The 20,245-nt window shown below is 34.2% G+C and overlaps 1 protein-coding gene across 1 annotated transcript in view; it reads right to left on the bottom strand.

Moving 5' to 3' along the window:
* Positions 1–15,075, bottom strand: part of LOC123716359 (sodium channel protein 60E-like) — a 104,523-nt gene extending 89,448 nt beyond the window's left edge. Inside the window, exon 1 of the mRNA XM_045672062.1 lies at positions 14,611–15,075. Within this exon, the coding sequence (XP_045528018.1) occupies positions 14,611–15,075 (465 nt within the window). The remainder of the gene's footprint in view (positions 1–14,610) is intronic.
* Positions 15,076–20,245: the final 5,170 nt, after the last annotated feature.

Here is a 20,245-nt window from a genome sequence, read left to right as displayed (position 1 = left end):
CTGTCATTTGTGTTATTACAAAAATAACCCATGTTAACTAAATTACATTATTTTTGTATTTGTAAGTTAACAACGCAACCATTTCATTAATTTAATGTTAAGAAAATGTTTTGTTTCAAATCAGTTATTATTATAGGCATCATTATAAACAACCTGTCACTTGTGTTATTACAAAAATAACCCATGTTAATTAAAATACATTATTTTTGTATTTGTAAGTTAACAACGCAACCATTTCATTAATTTAATGTTAAGAAAATGTTTTGTTTCAAATCAGTTATTATTATAGGCATCATTATAAACAACCTGTCATTTGTGTTATTACAAAAATAACCCATGTTAATTAAAATACATTATTTTTGTATTTGTAAGTTAACAACGCAACCATTTCCCACAATAAACAATTATGTAAATTTGCGAAACGAAATTCATAGTAAAAAGTAATAAATAAAAATAAATGATGGCGTAGTAATTAGTAGATTTCAACGGAGATTCCAATGCCGATAACAAATTGAAGATTTCTGAGTGCACTTCAATTATTCCCAATGTCTATACAAACGGCCTACGAATGAAACACTGAAATTGTGGTATTAAAATGTTTTTCAAACTCGCCCTGTTTTTATTAATTACAAGCGCCCGTGATTCGTGACAAAAACTTTTACTTAAATAAATAAATTCGTATCAAAATATATGTAATGCTGCGTTTGATTCTGTACGACGTGGAACTCATGGTAGAATGTTGTAACAGTTTTTACAGTTAGAAGAAAGACATTGCTTACATACAGATATAATAATATTCCTTTTATAAGGATAGTTCTAGTCGTGGGCTCATATAGTATTGACTTTTGTTAACTTTTTTAGCTTTAAGACATTTTTAAGAAAACACTTTTACCGCATTGAAGCTATGTATTATTATAAACTTATAATTATTTTACATAATTTTAAATTTTCTCCTGACGTTTCGCGTGCTTTATAGCATGCGTGGTCACGGTGACCAACATATTTAAACCCTATGGTGGTTTGGGTAGAATAGATAATTAGCGGCTTAATAGTATGTACAGGGCAACCGTTTATCATACCACCAAATCCAGAACGAACAATTTTGTTTTTTTATAGAACAGGGACAAAACAGACAGAAGACTCACCCAATCTTAAGTGATGGACATTCTCAATGCCGGCGGCCGCATGAGTTGGTTGCCGGCCTTGAAATATTAAAGCGGTCTTCCAGCACTTCGGGTGCCGAGCGAGTACAGGTACCGAAAAAGGCGTGTTAGAACTTGCAGGCGTGGAGGCAACTTGGAGGACAGGAGCACAAGTATGCAGCACAATTGGGTGGATGCCGTTAGGCCAGCTTGATTAAAGAATGTCCAAGGAAACTAGAGTTCTGCGGAAAGCACGTTACTAGAATATGACTTCCGGCATGAAAGTAAGAAAAATAGAGAAGGGACAGGTCAATACCTACCCAAAACCGACGGTAATAGGCATGGTGACTGTCATGAAAGTGGATAAAGAGAGTTTAAAGGAAAAAGGTGAACTTTAAAAGAACTTGTATTTTAATATTGTAGGGATTTAGACAATTACACTTCCAGTTTGGCGGTCGTGTAAAATTGTTTCGGCTTGATAAACAAGCAATTAAAGTTCACAAAGGCTAGGCCCCGGAGGTTCGTGGTTGCAGAATCTTGTCACCTATTTTAATTCACGCCGAGCCACTGCAGAATATTAAAGACTATTCATACCGACCTAGATACAGCGGATGTCTTCGTAATAGGGACACGGTATGTGTACTGCGTTTTCCAACGATGGTTGACGATCGTAATTAATATTATCGATAACGCTTTAATGTGTAAATAAAATAATATTTCAAATTATTCACCATCAAACTCGTTTAGTCATATCAGTAGTTGTGTACACTTATAAACGTCAATATAAAAATACTTAAAGTCTAAATTTACATTTACTACCAGTTCCGAAATCAAGGGCGTAGAGCGGGCGAGAAAAGCCAAGATGTTTTAAGGAAATGCAATCCACACCACCATGTTTATAATTGCAAATCATGCTCCACTTGATATTTTAAAACACTTAGATATAATAATAAAATAACAAACACAGCATCAGCTGACAAATTAGAAGTACGCACTTGGAATGGAAACACAACATAACACTAATTGAAAAATATTTTTTCTTCTTTACAGAACAGGGGCCAAACGGGCAGGAGGCCCACCTGATATTAAGTAATACCGCCACCCATGGACACTCTCAATGCCAGAGGGAACGCGAGTGCGTTGCCGGCCTTTTAAGAATTGGTCTGGTCTTTTCTTGATGAACCCGAGGTCGAATTGGTTCGGAAATATTTCAGTGGGTAGTTGATTCCACATAGTGGTTGTGCACGGCTTAAACTGCCTCAAAAAACGCTCTATTTTGGAACGACGGACTTCAAGGTGATATGGGTGGTAGTGGCTGTACTTTTGTGTGTACATTTAACACACAAAAGTACAGCGAGCAAATTAAATATAAAGATAGTTGCAAAATCATTAAATTACAATTGTGTATATATGACTAATATATATAGTAACGAAAAGACTCTTAAACTGGACCGTTTTTTTTAAATGATTTGACCATTAATATGTTACCATTATCGCCGAGTAACAGAGGCTATATTTTAAATATTTTTATAAGAAACAATAAACTTAAAAATACCTGATTGATGTATCTTTTTTTATAATACCGCTTCACTTTAATATTATTTTTTCTTAAATCTGATCTGCGATCCCAAAATCAGAGGCAATATCGGGGAAGTGGTGGGGATCTAGGGCGCCTCGATGGCTCTTGCCTCGTGTGTAGGCAAATTATACCCTTATTTGACGCTACTTATACTACTACCGATTCGAACGAGCCGATGTCATCTCCACCTCTAGTATACCGATAGTTATTTGAGGATTATATTTGTGAGGAGAAGCCAGTTAGGCTTAAAGCATTTATTAGCTTTATTAGCTACAACATATGGAACATTTTACTATGTTATCCTGAAAAGACCGTTCGTTTTTCCGGAAACCTTAAATAAAATTTAATTATACCATTAGTTTCCTCAGAGTTCAAGGAATAGATAAAAATACTCAAATTATTCAGCCATCTTTATGCGTAGCAAAATATTGCAATCCATTTATATTTATGCAGATTTTATAAGGTAACAATGTGACTAAACGGAATAATGTTTAAAATTACCTTAATTGATTAATCCTTAGTAAAATATAATGCCGAAAGGGTATAACGCAATCAAACACAAAGGTATCTTCCATCTGGTCGTTAAATATTCAACTGAAGAAACATCATTAAAAATTTACTGATTCGGGCAAAAATAATACCTTCTTTGCCGTTACAATGGAATTTTTGACTGGGAAAATCCTTACATAATATTTCTCGTTTTATAGAATTAGCTGAATTTCATCCTAAAATTCAATTTAAGCTTATTAAACGATTTGTGATTAATTTGTGCAAACTTAAATACATTTTAATACTTACAAAGACTCCTATCATAATGGAACATATAGATATTTTAATGGTTTTTAACTAAATATCCCTGTTATTATGTACTGTACTAGCCAAGGCTGTACATTTTGCTCATGTAGTCTTTCTTAGCGTGGCGATTTCCTAAATCGGAGTTATACCCCGAGAGTATAGCCAGACACAGACACTCTCTTCGACTATTACATTCGAAGCTAATTCGTTTGCATTCATTCGTTACATAGCAATTAGTATTTCATATTTCGCTTATATTCTGTTGTTGTACGCGAGTGGTTAATATAGAGTAAAGCTAAAATCTTGTATTATTAACGCACCCGGATGACGCAGGACGCACATTTTGGTCGTTCGAGACAGTTCCGGCGTAACTCCAACGATTTAGGAAATCGCCACGCGTAAAAAATAACGAAGGCCGAGTGAGCAAAATTGTACAGCCTTTTTTAAATACCTTTCTGATCGTTATGATTACAATACACAAGTCAAGATTTCCGTAAAGATTTTTTTGGATGAATGTTAATAGTATAGAACATCCGTTGTGACAAAATTCATTTAACACTAGGGAGACCCTGTGCTGTGAGTAATTAGATAACAATATTCATTGGAATATGGTAGATATTTAAAACTGTTTTTTGAGTAAAACTCTGTTTAGTGTTACAAATAATCAGACACAAGTCTTATAAGTCATTAAGTATGTGTGAATGTAGATCTGAGTTGTTATAAGTCTGCGCTCTGTCTGTGTGAACTTTTGGCAACTGACAAACACGCCTGAGGCCTCTGTTGATAATTAGTAAAGAAGGTTCTATTCTGTTCAGTTATTAAGTTGCGTTCCCTTCCCAAACAGTTTGTAAAGCTTATATTACACTCATGTATGCGATTCTATTTGAATAAAGTTGACAACATTTTTCACTTTAATGCAAAACTTGTAATACAACTTGCAGGCGATGAAGTCGTGTAACAAAACATATAAATCTCTTTAATGTAAATTCTTAGTCTCGGTTAGTTTCTCCGAGTCGAGAGTACGACGCCACCCACTTTTCAATTTTCCAAACTATTGAACCCGCGCTTTTAGTCGTTCGTTGAAAGCTACTTAATCTCTAACCTTTAGAATACAGCTTTGACTTAAAGTTTGATTAATTGACAAAGTCTTTATTCATAAAATCTCAAAGAAATTCTGCATCTTGAATATTTCACATAACAATATACCAAAGAACAAAAACTATCCGATGATGGTTATTAGTTTAATCAGATTTATGAACAAACATACATAAACATACCACAATTGCAAAGCATAAAAAAAGCATTTGATTTGTAAATAAATTAGTTAAAAATGTAAAACATTGCGTTAAACAATGACATAATTCTTTATATTATATATATTTTATAATGGTTTTAATATTAATTATTAGGCACTATATAATTTTAATATAATAATTTGTTTTAGCATAGTAATAATAATATCCCTGTCCCTGTGGCAATGTACATTTAACGTTGGCAGCATTTCCTTGCAGTATTGCGATACTTATTCGATGAGCGAGGAAAGCACCAGCTCTGGGGTCACCGATACTATCTACCAGGCACCAACTAAAATATTTAACTACCGCCTGCGCTAGTCACCATAATTATTATATTATTTAGATTGTACACTTGTTATGAATTGTTACATTTATATTTATATATATATATCTTTGTCCTTTGTCAACAGCATGTTAAATACGTGACACAAGAAGACACCATCAATATTTATTTTTCATGTATGATCTACAAGTGTGCATTCTATATTTCATATAATAAATATTTATATCGGACAACACTTGATATACATTATTATCTGTTAACAGTTATTAAAAAAGTGGTCGTTTCATCCAAAATATCAAAGCTTAACAACGCTAATGGAAATTTTATCGGAGTTTATTTGTAACTTTCAATTAAAAACAAGCTGCATCGAACGTCGAATGATTGATCGAATAAAAATTCAGGTTTTGTGTGAAATTATTTTATATTCTCGTGAATATAAAATTGGAAACCTTGGCATTTTATTTATTGCGAATATTGGAAAATAATTCAAAACATTCATTCAGTTATTTAACAAAACCTTTTTATTTCAATCGTAAATTCTCAAGGCAAGTCTGGCCGCCTATGACAATATTATTTTTTCCTCACCCCTGTTACACCCGATACCTAAACCATCTGTACAAAGTGTTAGGAGATGTGAAAAAAAACTTCGCAAAAATGTTCTTGTACCTACTTGATTTATTTTAAATATCTTTATTGGTCCAGCGTTGGAATAGATTCAGACAAAACAATACATATGTGTCTGTTCTGATATCAATTTCTTTGTATTGCAATAAATAGCGATTTCATTTAACACGCGTGTGCGATTATTCTGAATAAAGAAAGACTTTAATAAAGTAACGTACAGTAATGAACCAATGAACAAAGCAATCACCAATATAATCGGCACACTCGTACACTTAAAAAACCCAAAAACTATTAACATAACGAGGACACGGAATAATTGAGAAAACATTACTTAAATTATAACGTAGTCCATTCAACGCTTAAAAAGCTTGTTAAATTTTTAAATTCGTGAAAACAAAAGTAACGAAATTGTGAATAAAAATGCTGTGAATTATAATATACAGTGCGGTGCTTTTGATGCATATTTTCTACGTGAAATGGCGCTAATTGCAAAAAGCATTTATATGAATGTACTGCGCCTTAATGCTTCCGTACAATTTTACTTTATGTTTACTTTCCATGCTTTCACAGTTTGTCTACACATATGAAAAATTGAGCTTAATTTTATAGAACCGGAAAATGTTCTTCACAGAAGTGTTTTCGAAACTTTACATTGCATTCCATTTTCAAAACCAAATAAAAGATCCATCAAAAAACGATTATTTGTTTGTATATGCGATGTTGTATGTAGCATATAATTCCCTCATCAATTCGTTTTTATAGTTTAGCTTACTCTATGAAATTTAATCATTGTGAATACTCAGATATCATATACGGGATAGCATAATCTTTAGTCCCATCCGCATTACAGTTGTATACATATGGATAACGATTGCGTTTTATGCATTAAATATTGTTACGAAGACGGGTCGACTGCATGTTTCTAGATTTTTCCACTACTTAGAGAACTTTTCAGCAGGCTCTAATATGATTTCTGACCGTTTCAGGAGAGGGTCAATCACATATTAGAAAATTGTAATTTCCATAATTTTAAGCTAGTTTTCAGGAAGCTGAAACCTTTTTTCAGTCAGTTTCAGAACATGTGTAGTCGAGTGGTGCAGTTTTCAGGAGATCCGTTTTCAGGCCTAGGTATACCCCTTTGATGAAGGAATATTCTAGACCAAACTTTGTAGGTGTGAGACAAGGACGAAATAATATGAGAGAGAGAGAGAGCGAAGATCAGAACTTTCTCGAAACTAGACTGAGCACTCTAGAACGCCGTACGACAAGGACGGAGCAATGTGCGAAAGAGACAAAGAGTGCGGACGTTCTAGAATTGTGCAATCGCTACTCAGTAGCAAGCCCGCCTAGAAAGTTCTCGAATATTGTTTAGAATTATTCCCAGGGATATATAAGCGAGCCGAAACGCGACTAGTCGCCTTTAGTTTTGAATGCGATAACAAGAGTGAAACACCGATAAAGTGAATACAAGTGATAAAGTACTGTGTGAAGTGTGCATTAGTGAAGTAATAAGTGATTGTTTTTGTGTGCTATAAGTGCATTTCTGCAATTAATTTGTGCTCCTCATTGATTTTTCAAGAAATAAACCCTTGAATAAATCCACGGCATTTTCTATCCGATCCCCTAGCTCGTAACATATCATTACACTGTCATGATTGTAACTACTCTCGTAGGTAAATTATTTCTGATATAATATAACAATACTTTTAATTTTAATGACATCTTCATTATTAACACAAGTAATTACCGCGGTATCTGCAATTATGTTACATTTTGTGTTCGTATATAAAACAAATACCATTTTTAATACTGTCCTGATATGTATGTCTACTATGTTTTAATTGCTTTGTTTTGATCCATTACTTTAGTCTAAATAACTACGTGTCTCGTGTATTTTTGAACTTCTTGCATACCTTATCTAATTCATTTCTCTTCTCTCAGAGGTTGAAAGTGATCGCTCAAAGGAGATTTGCCCTCCTTTTTATTTAATTATGTCAATTGTATTATATTTCTGTACATTCGGAGTGCTAATAGATAAATCAATATATTTCAAAATCGAAATAAATAACTGAAGAAAGTATTATTAGTAGTATCAACCCAAACAATACTAAAATTAAAATGACAATTCAAACAAAAACTTGGTCAAATATCGGCGAGTCTCAAAGTACTCAAATACCGCCAATGACTATCAGCATTTTAGCACTTTAAAGAACAATAGCTTTGAGTGTACTAAAGACTTGAAAAGAAAATCTACTCCACAAACCGATCAACTTAAACTTTAGCACTGCAATTGAAGTGGTCTCATAGTTGAGTGCCATGAATCTATGAATGTTGGCTTGGACGTGGTCCAAAACGCTGCATTTTGATTTGATTTGAAAATTAATAAACATTTACGTTTGCGTGTCTATTGAATTATTCTTTATAGCTTTATATATGAACATTATTTGACTGAAAGGGAATAATGTTTATTATTCCCATTGAGTCAAATACCTTGGGTCTTTAGGTGTATAGTGTACGCTTACATGTACGTGCGACCGTCAAACAAGTCAAAAAGTAATGAATCTCATTATATTATGTGTATTTGGAGCCGGATGCAACCCGGAGCAATAAATCGGTGTAAAGGTAACCGCCGAAAATATTACGCAGCTTCAGTTCGCAGCTGAAAGATATCTGCAATAAAATAGTGCGTACTGCGTAAATATAAAAAAATACCAATACTCCAGGGTGGTTTCACACCATGTGCGTTGTCTAACCTACGAAAAAAGTCAATTCTAAACATAAATGATAACTTTTTTTCAAATAATTTTAATTTATATCTTATGAATAAATTGTATTTGTTTTCATATGATTTTTTTAAAAGACACCTAAAGCAAAAAGTATATTAATATTCCGAGCACGCGCTCGCCCCCATTGGTTTTTTGCGAAAACCTCTTTGAAATTGTTTGGACGAATAAAACTTAAGTATGTACTTTAAAAGTTTATTATAGGACCCAGGCTGATGTTACTTCTTCATGGTTTTATGAAATTTATTATCGTGTAAGCTGTTGTTTTGATCGTAGCTTAGTATAGCGGTTTCATTAAAACAATTGAAGCGAATAGTTTTTTTTTACTACAGCTAATAAACCTCTGCGTTTAAACTCTCATAAACCCCTAGAATTGTGTAATAAATGAAATAATTAATCAATTGTGATAAATTTAATATTGTAATTCAATTGATTTTTTTAATGTTGGTATTAATTTTTTTCCTTTGAATTGTTAAGGTCCCATGAATATAACATTCTACGAATCATTTGATTCTACCGTCAATTCAATTTCTCATATTCTAAATGATATAAAATAATATTAATCTAGTTAGTCATAAAAAATCAGTGGCACTGCAACCTTATTAGGTCTGGGCCTCAGATATCTGTATCTATTTCATGATAATTTGTCATAAGCAAGTAGTTGATCAGTATTCTGTGCCTGACACACGCCGTCCACTTTTTGGGTCTACGGGATTGCTGTTTCCTCATCATGTTTTCCTTCACTGTTCGATGTGCACATAGAAAGTCCATTGGTGCACATCGAACCCACGACATCAGGGACGAGAGTCGTATGCTGAAGCCAATACTGCGTGTAGTTAAATACCTTCAGTTTAATTATCACAACTGTTCAATCGGGAATATGAGTGAGTAAGTGCTATTGGCCAGTATAATTGCCTGCCACTGAAATGACATTTGACACCGTAGTATAAATGATTAACCGTTATACTTCCTATAAAATACGGGTTTTATAATTTCAAATTAAAATAATTCCCTTGCGGAAGAGACATTTTCATCATGACATCTATGTCCGTCACGATTTATTAGGGTGTTTTTTGTATGCTTTATATAATAGCTTAGTTTTAATATAATAATATCTCTGTACAGACTCAAGCTGTTAAGAATATTCATAGCGCTAAACAGCCTCCACACACACACGCACAAAATTATTTAATATTTATTGCAGTTATTTTTTGCGGACAAAATTTGAATTTAAGTCGACTTTTAATGATTGTAACATATAAATCGAGTTTGTATAATATTAACACCTTTAGTAAAAGCTCCAGTGAAAATCCCGATCAAACGAAGCTCCATGAAATGGCTTTTGCATTTACAAAAGCGATGGTCGCAAATACTCGATGTCCATTCCTTTGAAACGTCCGCGATAAGCCGCAAACAGAGGAAACATTTAGATAGCTGAGTTCCACTCAAACGGCCATAGCCTTTAAGTATTATATATAAAGGGAAGAGTATTAATAGCTATGTATATATATCAATATTATAAAAGAAAACACGTAGACAATACACAAAACCAAAACAGATTACATTGATAAACAAAATGTAAATTAATTTTTTAAATGCATGGTGTCTTTATAGCGTAGGCGAGTATTTGGACCATAGGCTTGACACCGATTGTAAATAACTTAACTTTGACAAGTGTTCTTATTATATGTCACTGTAAAATTTATATGACGATTGCATGCGTATTTATTGCGGTGATGGTAAGGATATTTGTAGTTAATCAATCTAATTGTACCACTAACTTGACAAATAAGCGACTTATTATTATTATAATGAAACAGAAAACATAAGGACATAAATAAAACTGAAATGGAAACTGTTAAACAAAGGAAAAAACTAAATTGTAACTGTTAAAAAAGTCAAGGTCTTCTCGCCTCCTCTTAAAATATTTCCTAACGTCCTCTCTAAAGGTGGTAAATATCAACATCCTCATAATTAGTGTCATAGCCTAAATTGGCGAATTACACAGATAATTCGTGTTCGTACACATATAGAGGAGGGATTCTTAAACAAATTAACGACAACAAATATCCACATATATTGATACTGCTGCTCATGTATTTCTGCAACTTTTTTGTATATTTTCTACAGCTTTAATTAAGTTAATTTTACATGTTATTTTGGATTCGTGAGACACTTATAACGTTTAGAGATAACTTTTTATGTTAGTGATTAAAAATCTTACAGATGTGTATGTCAACTGCATATAGGGAAAATCGAATTTAAAACCAGTTAAGGAGTATAAGAACATCTTAAATGGTAAATAGAGATGGGGTAACCAGACACATGACCCAACATTTACACAACATGAACTACTGAATGCCGCCCAAAACCCTAAACCCCAGGATAGACTGCTATACGTTTTTGGTTGAAGCAAATTAATTAATACAATAATAAGCAATCCTTTATTAAGAATTACTCTAAAGTCATACAAGTCATTTGTCATAGCTGTCAAAACTGTATGGATACTTCTACTTACCATTTAGATATATTATATATCACCTCATTTGTATTGTTTATTTATATCTTATATTTTATAAAATGCAAACAATTTTTATTTTATAGCTCATTAATTAAATTTGAAACAAACGTTATTATTGTCAAACTTGAAAGCAAGAGTCAGCAACGCAAATTGAAAATATTTCCTTTTGTGCATTAAAGTATTAGATGAGACGGTTCAACAAATAAATCCCTATTTACATTGAAATTTCTTTCTGTTTGTGCAACAGGTAAGCGGTCAGCCGATAAGCTCTGACATCCGTATCCGTTTTGTGAACTGTGGTTAACGCAAATAGGTCGTTCCAAGGAAATTTAAACGATAACATAAAACTTGTATTTTTTAAACATGATGGGATCTTTAATACTTTCTCATTTACTCAGTTTATAATTAATCAGCACAGGTGTTAAGGCGGTATCAAAGTGATAGTGGTATGATGTGCCTAAAATAAGAAAAATGAAAACAAATACATACGTGGCACAAATCTAGATGTCCTGAATATAAAAGGATGCTTAACAAAAAAACTAAATAGAAATATTAAGTCGTATTGTAATATGAAAATGAAAAACTTCCTTGTAAATATATCAAGTGACAAAATTAAACAGTATTTAGTATGGAAAGCCATAAAGCCATTGAAAAGACCAATTGTCCACGCATTTCCTTTGAAAAAAGGCGAAAATCAGTGGAAAAGAAGTAGCAAAGAGAAAGCGGAACTTTTTGCTTAACATCTATATAAAACGTTGCAGCACAATGAAGGAAACTACCTGAGTGAGACTTGGAACAACAACGCACAAGATGTGATAGAAATAAAATTGGTAGCATGTCGTAAAGTAAAAACTGAAATAAAAATAAAAATCTCCAGGTTATGATTTAATAACAGGACATATCTTAAGATATTTGCCTAGGAAGGGAATTGTAAAATTAATAAATATCATCAACACTTCGTTTAGGCTAAGATATGTTCCAGACATGCGACAAGTTCATATAGACCTCTCCCTACTTATTCGAAAGATTATTACTAAAAAGGCTTAAGCCAATATTAGAAGATAGAAACCTTATACCCAACCATCAATTTAGAGAAAAACACTCGACTATTGATAAAGCTGAACCATTCGAAATCTGTTCATGTCGATTTTACTAATCGAGCCATACTGTACAAACCATCATTTATCGCCGATACAAAAATTCCATAATACCACTAAATACTTGGAAATGACCCTGGATGCTAAATTGCGATAGAAAGAACACGTGAAAAAGAAAAGAGATCAATTAGATATAACATACAAACATATAATAATAGGAAGGCAATCGCCCCTGTCAATACATTACAAAATTACTTCTTGTAGCAAGTGATAATGCCTGTGTGTGGGCATAATACAAAGGTTTTAGAACAAGGATCTTTGGTACATTGTGGTGCATTAAAATGAAAGTATCCACAAGGATCTTAATGTGGATACAGTCCTTAATAGGGCGAAACGGTTTGGCTTAGCTCGCTTAAACAGTCTACTAAGCCATGTAAATGCTAAGACAATCCAACTTCTTGACACAACAGGAATAAGACATCTAAAGACAACTAAACCTTTTGAATTAATAAACCTAGTGTAGTGAATATAAGTGCAAGTGCGGTATCTCACACGAACATAGTGTCAAAATATTACAGAACACTTAGACCGAGAATGAACATTACCTTAGTTTAAGCTATTCATTAGTATTCTAGAAAATTAAGTCAACATAATATTACTTATTAGCCATAAATATTATATAGGCTAGATTGTAATTCGTGTAAAGACTCAATCTTTTTTGTGAACATTATTGCAATAAAAAAAAATATCGTACCATTAAAATTTTATTAGTCTTATTAGATTCAAGTCTGCAGATAAGAGTCAAAAATAGAGGCACTGGTGATCACATTGTATAAATTAAATTTAGCACAATTAGCATAGATAAGCCATCTTTGCCAATTGTCTCTGCAGAAGAACTCATGACACTTCCTGTCACCAGCGATCTTCAGTGAGCCCATACCCTGCCTGATGTAATTGTAGTGACAGCTTTTCTACATTTAAATAACAATCAAGTCAAGTAGCCGTAAGTATGAATTTTAATTATACATAAATAAAATACTTAACTTTGTTGAAAAAAACATACTTTTTATAGACATGCGTCGATAAAATACATCCGATTAAGAGACATTACGGCCGGAATAGCTCGCAATTTTAGCGTGTTACTGTGTAACATCGTACGCACAGTACGAAACATTTGCCGTGAAAGAAGTGCTTACAACATAACTTTTTATGGTGTGTAAGTGAAAGAATGTAATTGAATATCAGGTCTGGAATACAAGTACAGATAACATCTAGTTCAATAGTATCAGTGAAGAACAAACCATCATTCCGTTATAGTATAGAACAGTTAACTAAAATATTGTATGAAACATGAGCAGGGTTTTGGAACTAAACGGAAGCAAGATTATATCTTTTGATAGAATTCTAACAGTCTGATTATAACTAATTTACCCAAAATATTACGAATTAAGCTATTGAAACTCGAAGGCTTGGTAGTTGCGACTGATTGCATAATTTTTAATATAATAGTCGTTTAGCATAAATACTTTTGTTTGTTCTAATAATATACACTTTGATATATAATAGAAAACAATCAGGAAAGTTAAATAATTCTGGACAAATATTGACATCGTTAATAACCTGAATTCCAAAAGGGCCATTGTTATACTCTTGCTTCACTAATTGCTTCGCCCAGACGAAATCATTAAACGCAGGTACAAATATCATATCGCAAGTTGACGGTGGAACATGAGGTCAGTCCACTCTGTACAATCAATAGTAGGCGAGCGCTATTTCTGTTTTTATATATAGTTTAGGTTAATTTAATGTATTTTACTTCAAACACTAATTTATATGGCCTAATACATTACTTGTTCTATCCTGTACTGTAAATAGTTTAACAATCAATGTTAGGCTAGCGGCTTCAGCGTTCGACTGTAATCCCTGAGGTCATAGGTTCGATCCCCGGCTGTGCACCAATGGACTTTCTGTCGATATGCATTTAATATCCGCTCGAACGGTGTTGGAAAATATTGCGAGGAAACCAGCTTGCTCACGACCCAAAAATTCGACAGCGTGTATGTAGCACAAGAGGCTGATTACCTACTTGTCTATGATAAATGATCATTAAACAGGTGCAGAAATCTGAGGCCTAGACCTAAAAAGGTTGTAGTGCCACTGACTCTTTTAAGTCGTGTTATTGCAGTATTTCTTGTATTAAATATCCTATTTTAGTAATCAGGTCAGTTTTAAATTGCTTAGTTAGGCTTAACTTGAATGAAATGTCCTATTAAAAAAAATAGACGAAAAAAAAACACAATGTTAACGTACTAAACACTAAACCTGGATAAATAACATACTGTGGTCAAAAAAGTTAGATACGGGCTAAAAATATAATATCTATTTGAAGCTTACAGTAGTAAATTATAGAATGTTGGTGTTCACGAAGTTTCCAATAGCATCAACATGAAATGAAGGCGAGTATTATCAATTCACTTACGAACTAACTTACCTCATCATAAATAAAATTATCGATCTCCTCCAGTGGTCGTCCATACAGCTTGGGCGGGAACGGTTCATATTTCCTAGGCAGTCGAGCTCCGTCCTCCACGCTGAGTCGCCTCCGTGGCATGAAGCCAAACTCCCTAACCAACTGAGCACCCCGGGACCCAGCCCGCTTGGCTGACTCACGCGTAAAAGGCGTGACCACCGCCCTAGGCTCATCGCTACGTCCCGGAGGCGGCTCTGAGAACGTGACATCCAAGGGAATCCGCAATTCCTCCCGGCGTGGCTTCTCGCATTCCGTATCGAGGGCATCCTTAGACTGTGAAGCTACCAGGGGCGCAGCGGCTTCAGGATTAGTAGCTTCAAGAGTCCGGACTATCTCCCCGAGGAGGCGAGATCCATCTATCTCTTCCCCTGGCGAGTGGAGCGGCGCCGGAGGCGGAAACGAGAACCGCCGTTCGTCTTCCTCCATTACGTCAGCTCCATCGCCGCGGTCTGGCTATTTTCGAACTAATGACGCCATTGCGGCCACCTAAAAAGAATAATTCATTATTGTTTATCTCTTTAGACTTCTGTGTCATAGATATTCTTTTACTGTTCAAGTGATTTAAAGCCAAAATAACGAGCATGACTGGGATTTGTAAAACCGAAACAATTTCTTTCTAAATTCCAATCACATTAAATAAATCTGCCAATATATTTAAGTACCTAATGTTTAAGAATTGTATATGTTAGTGTACGGATACTATGTCATCGGAGTACTTTAAAATAATAGAGGATGTTATCTTTACTCTTTAACCATTTGCGCACGACACTAGAATATAACTGACTAATGAAATGTTAATTGCTATGTAACGAATAAATGCAATGTAACAGTTCAAGAGACGTTACTCCAACAATTTATAAAATCACCAGGGTTATAAAACTAAGAAATCCTGAGTGAACAAAATGTACAGCCTTGGCTCGTACAGTTAGAGATTGCTCTCTGATCGGCGACTTTAAAGTAAAATCCAAATGTCGAATGATAATCGTGATATAGTTATTTGGCTGATGACAACCTGATCATCTATAAAGAAAATATTAATGGGAAATAGAAATGTGTCTGCCACAATCAGAAGGATAATAGTTTCAACATATGCAAATGAAAGTTCGCATTTTTACGTATCAAACTCTTTTTATACTACTTATTATAGTGGGTGCGCCATTTATTTTGTGCTACACAACAACGCATTTTGGTTATCAAAACATATTGTGAAAATGGTCGTAAAATAAAAAATACTTTTCGCAAGCTTTGCGTAGTGCAAAGCCGACATGGACGCCCTACTGAGCATGGAATTCATTGGATTGTTAAATGTTTTGATGAAACTGGTTCGACTGAAGGGCGCGGACCGTACCAACATGCTCGTCCAGCTCGTACTTCTGAAAACTTAGCCGCAGTGCGTGAAAGTGTGAGAGAAGAGACAACCCCGACTAGGCAATTGGGCATCGCTGAGATACGCTGGATTTCACACATTGATCCACCTCATACATTGACACCTCCACCCATACAAAATTCAACTTACACAAGAATTGAAGCCGGCAGACCATCAATAGCGGCGTGTTTTTGTTAATTTGATGCTTGAAAGAGAAGATGGACTTTTAGCCAACATGCTCTTTTCTGATGAGGCTCATTTTCACCTCAATGGGTACGTCAATAAGTAAAATTGCAGATTCTGGGGGGCTGTAAACTGGCCCTTGAGATCGTACAATTTAACACCTCTCGACAATTCTCCCTCCCCGGACAATTCAAGACCTTAAGCTAATTTTTCGGACTGAAATTGCGGCTATAGACTCGAAGATTCTGGAAAAAGTCATTGAATACCGGCCTGTAAACGAAGCCGCGGTGGTCACATGAGCGATGTTATTTTTCATACATAAATGGCATAAACCAACCTTCAATAAAAAAAAATCTATTTCACCTCATACAAAGCGTGTTGTTTTTTCAAAAAGAAAAAAAAATTAATAGATGGCGCACCCTTATAGCAAAATATTCATCCGAAACAAATTTTGCGTTCGGGTAATTAGCCCTGGATATAGGTCGCAGCAAACACACCTAATTTATTTAAATAGTTATTTATCGCCGCAATAACTATATTTCTCGGAACTTAATCACAATTCAATAGAAACAGCGTTCAAAATCGAATAAAATACAAAAAGTACACATCGTTAAACAGAATTGGTACTGACACATAAGTATATTATGTATCGTGTTGTAGGAAATTGGATAGGAATATTCAAAGGTGAATAAAGTCTATATCGCTTCCTGGGTGATGCACAGTGCGTCTAATCATCCCGACGTATGTTCGAAAGACTAATATCTAAACAACAACGATATCGTTAAATTAGTATTATATTAACAAATTTAAAATTTGTTACAATTTACGTACGATTTTGAGACTTTTCTGAAGTAGGTATGTAATTAACAAACCTGAACCTGACCTGAGCGAGTCTACCAATATTTTTTTCAATTAGACTCTAAATTTCATAAATAGTAGAATAATAAACTTATTTCCAACAAATATATATGAAGGTAATCGTACCTTTAATACTTTTTTAGAAAATTATAATTAATAGAAAGGCAAAAATTTGACTACTATTATAGTAAGAGAAAATAGAGAGAAAGCATATACACGTTTTTACAGTTTATAAAGAACCTAATCATGATAATATATGTTCGAAGGGATTATTAGCCAGATAGTTATCACTATCGTCATCCGAGATGAAGATTTTATTTTTAAAAAGTCTGTGCTCTGGCGCTGATCAGAGAGTATCGGAACTCAACGATCGATTGATCCCATGCACTACAGTCAATTTGACTTTGACACATTGACGATTTAGTTTCCATTCTAATAAAACAAATGACATCATGAACTCTTCGTACATAATCTCTTATATATATATATGTAGACAGCATTGTGTATCTATTATAGATTGCCTATTATAATGAACGTTTTGCGTTCGTATTTGGCATATCGCCACCGTACTTGTGAACGACGTCAACCAGAAACTTAAGCTCAACAGTTTCAGTCTGGGCACTTAATGTTACTGTATTAAATTGATCCTTGATTGTCGTGTTATTTGTGTTTGAAGATTTTTATACAAGTACTACGAATGGAAACAAAACAATAAAGATTCATAAAAAACTTCAATATTAGAATAAAATCGTTTTATGTTTAAGCCGAATTAATTTGTTTGCGGTAAATATGAAGAAGTACGCTGTGCGATATTATCAATGTTATACAAATATTATAATTTAAATTATTTATGTAAGACATAAATATACTATTTCTTTGTAAGTAGCCAGTTAACCAACTACATCATCCTGACTGACGTTGGAAATTTAGATCAAAGATATAGCGTTGTTTTCACGATTTGTAGTTGGTCGTACAAGGAAAACATCACTCACACACTCAAAAAAACATATACAGTTAGAATTGTATGAGTATTTTATGTTAAAATATACGCCTAATGAAAAGGCGCCTCACAGAATTACGGGATCACATAACAAAAATGAAACAAGTCTTAAACGTATTTAGATACACATTTTCTGCTATTTTTAACAACGTTTACAATACTTCAAAGCTTTTACGAGTTACGAAAGATTCGCGTCGTTTCTTGCACATTTTCTCCAGTGCACTTATGAGTGTGGGTTGAATACAAAAGATAAATCAAATGGGACGAGTGCGGGGTAGGATGAAATTCAATTTTGCGGTGTGATAAGTATTTCCTACGCTTTGTTCTTTCGAGATGTATGTGTGTGTTACTGAATATAATATTATAAGGAAGTAATAACAGTGACTTTGCAGTCTTTAATATTAACAATATCCTTAGCAGCCTTAATATATGAAGCAAAGAACTCAAGACACATTCAATTTCTGTAAAACAGTTAATGATTGATTGACGTGAGTAACACTGAAAATGTTTAAAACTGGCCAGTTAGAAACATTGCTAATGATTTTTTTTTAATTTCAATTTTAGAACTCTTTGCTAGTAGTATATTGCATTCCTTTGTCATTTGTTTTTGTGAATTGGCGGCAAATCTAAAACTCTTATTACAGGTGAAAATTAACCTAACGCGAGAAACTTTTCGGTCAATGTAGTATTATGACTTTCGTCGTGGGCTTACTCAACAACAAAGCTATGATAGATAGGCTACGATTAGCATTTATTAATGAAGTCCGATCTCGTGCCACTATTTACAATTGGTTTAACGAGTTTAAGCGTGGACGGAGCAATCTCAATGATGATCCGTGTGAGGGACGTCCTTTCACAGCGAACAGCGACTACTGAAGATAACATCAGTGGTGTGGGATGCATGATAGAGGAAGAGAGTGACCCATCAGTAGATACGGGCAACCCTAGGTATTGGTATGAGTCAAGTTCAAAAAATATTACACGAACATTTAGGCGTCAGGAAGCTTTGTATAGATGGATTCCCCATACTTTAACCGACGACCAGAAACACCTTCGCATGAAGTGGTGTCGCCAATTGTTAGATAAGTTCAACGGCGGTGACTCAAATGCTGTATTTGACATCGTCACAGGTGATGAAAGCTGGATATTGCTACGAACCCGAAACCAAAAGACAATCAGCTCAGTGGGTGTTTCTTTTCGGGGATCGGCCAACTAAGGGAAAGGAAAAAAGATGATTACCTCATTCTTTGGTCGGAAAGGTCAGTTGTGCTATAAGATGAAAGGTCAGTTACTGCAGACTGGTACGTCAATCACTATATGCCTGTTGTCTTGAAAAATCGACAGCAGTGCCCTCGAAGTAGGATCCTCCTTCACCACGACAATGCTTCAGCACATTTCGCAAAACAGACTGTTGAATATTTGACTATGGCAGGTGTCGAGATAATGAGTCATCCGCCATACAGTCCTGACCTGGCGCCCTACGACTTTCATTTATTCCCAGGAACTAAACCTAAAATTCGAGGTATTCGCTTTACCCTGAGCCCTGAATATCCGGTGAAAGCGTACGAAAATGCCATAGAAGAGGAATGGGGCCAATGCTTTTCTCAGTGGTTCCATCGAATGCGACGATGTGTAGAGAGGAACGGACATTACTTCGAAAAACAATAAAAGTGTTGGCAACTTTCTACATTAAGCCGTTTTTCATTTTCTAAACATTTTCAGTGTTACCTTGTCACAAGAAGTCACGGAACTTTAAATTTCTTCTTTTATTAGAATATTTTTTTTTAATTACTATTCGTTTGCATATTCTGTGGACCTTTTGCCATGATATTTATATCTTATGTCCGGGAGTTGAAGTGTAATCATAAATCATTGACAGAATCGCACATCCGTGACGTTAATAGTTTGTATTTTTTTCTACTTTTCATTAAAAATTTATACGTTTTTTTATGTCTCAGAAAATTTAGCGCCTTTGCATTTATTAGCATATTTCACAATTAAACTAAAACATTACACAAAGAATTTAAATTGCTATACATTTTGTTTTCTTTTTCATAGAATGGGTTATGACAGCGAAAGACAAATTAAAAAGTGACATTGTGGGACAAGTGGTTAATTAGTCACAATGATATTAAACTTGTCGTAACTCCCCTCCTTAAAGCCACAGCCAGCATTGGAATACTGGGCGT

The sequence above is a fragment of the Pieris brassicae genome, chromosome 11 (assembly GCF_905147105.1).
Source record: "Pieris brassicae chromosome 11, ilPieBrab1.1, whole genome shotgun sequence".
Lineage (NCBI taxonomy): Eukaryota > Metazoa > Arthropoda > Insecta > Lepidoptera > Pieridae > Pieris > Pieris brassicae.
This window is presented reverse-complemented; position numbering and strand designations above follow the sequence as displayed.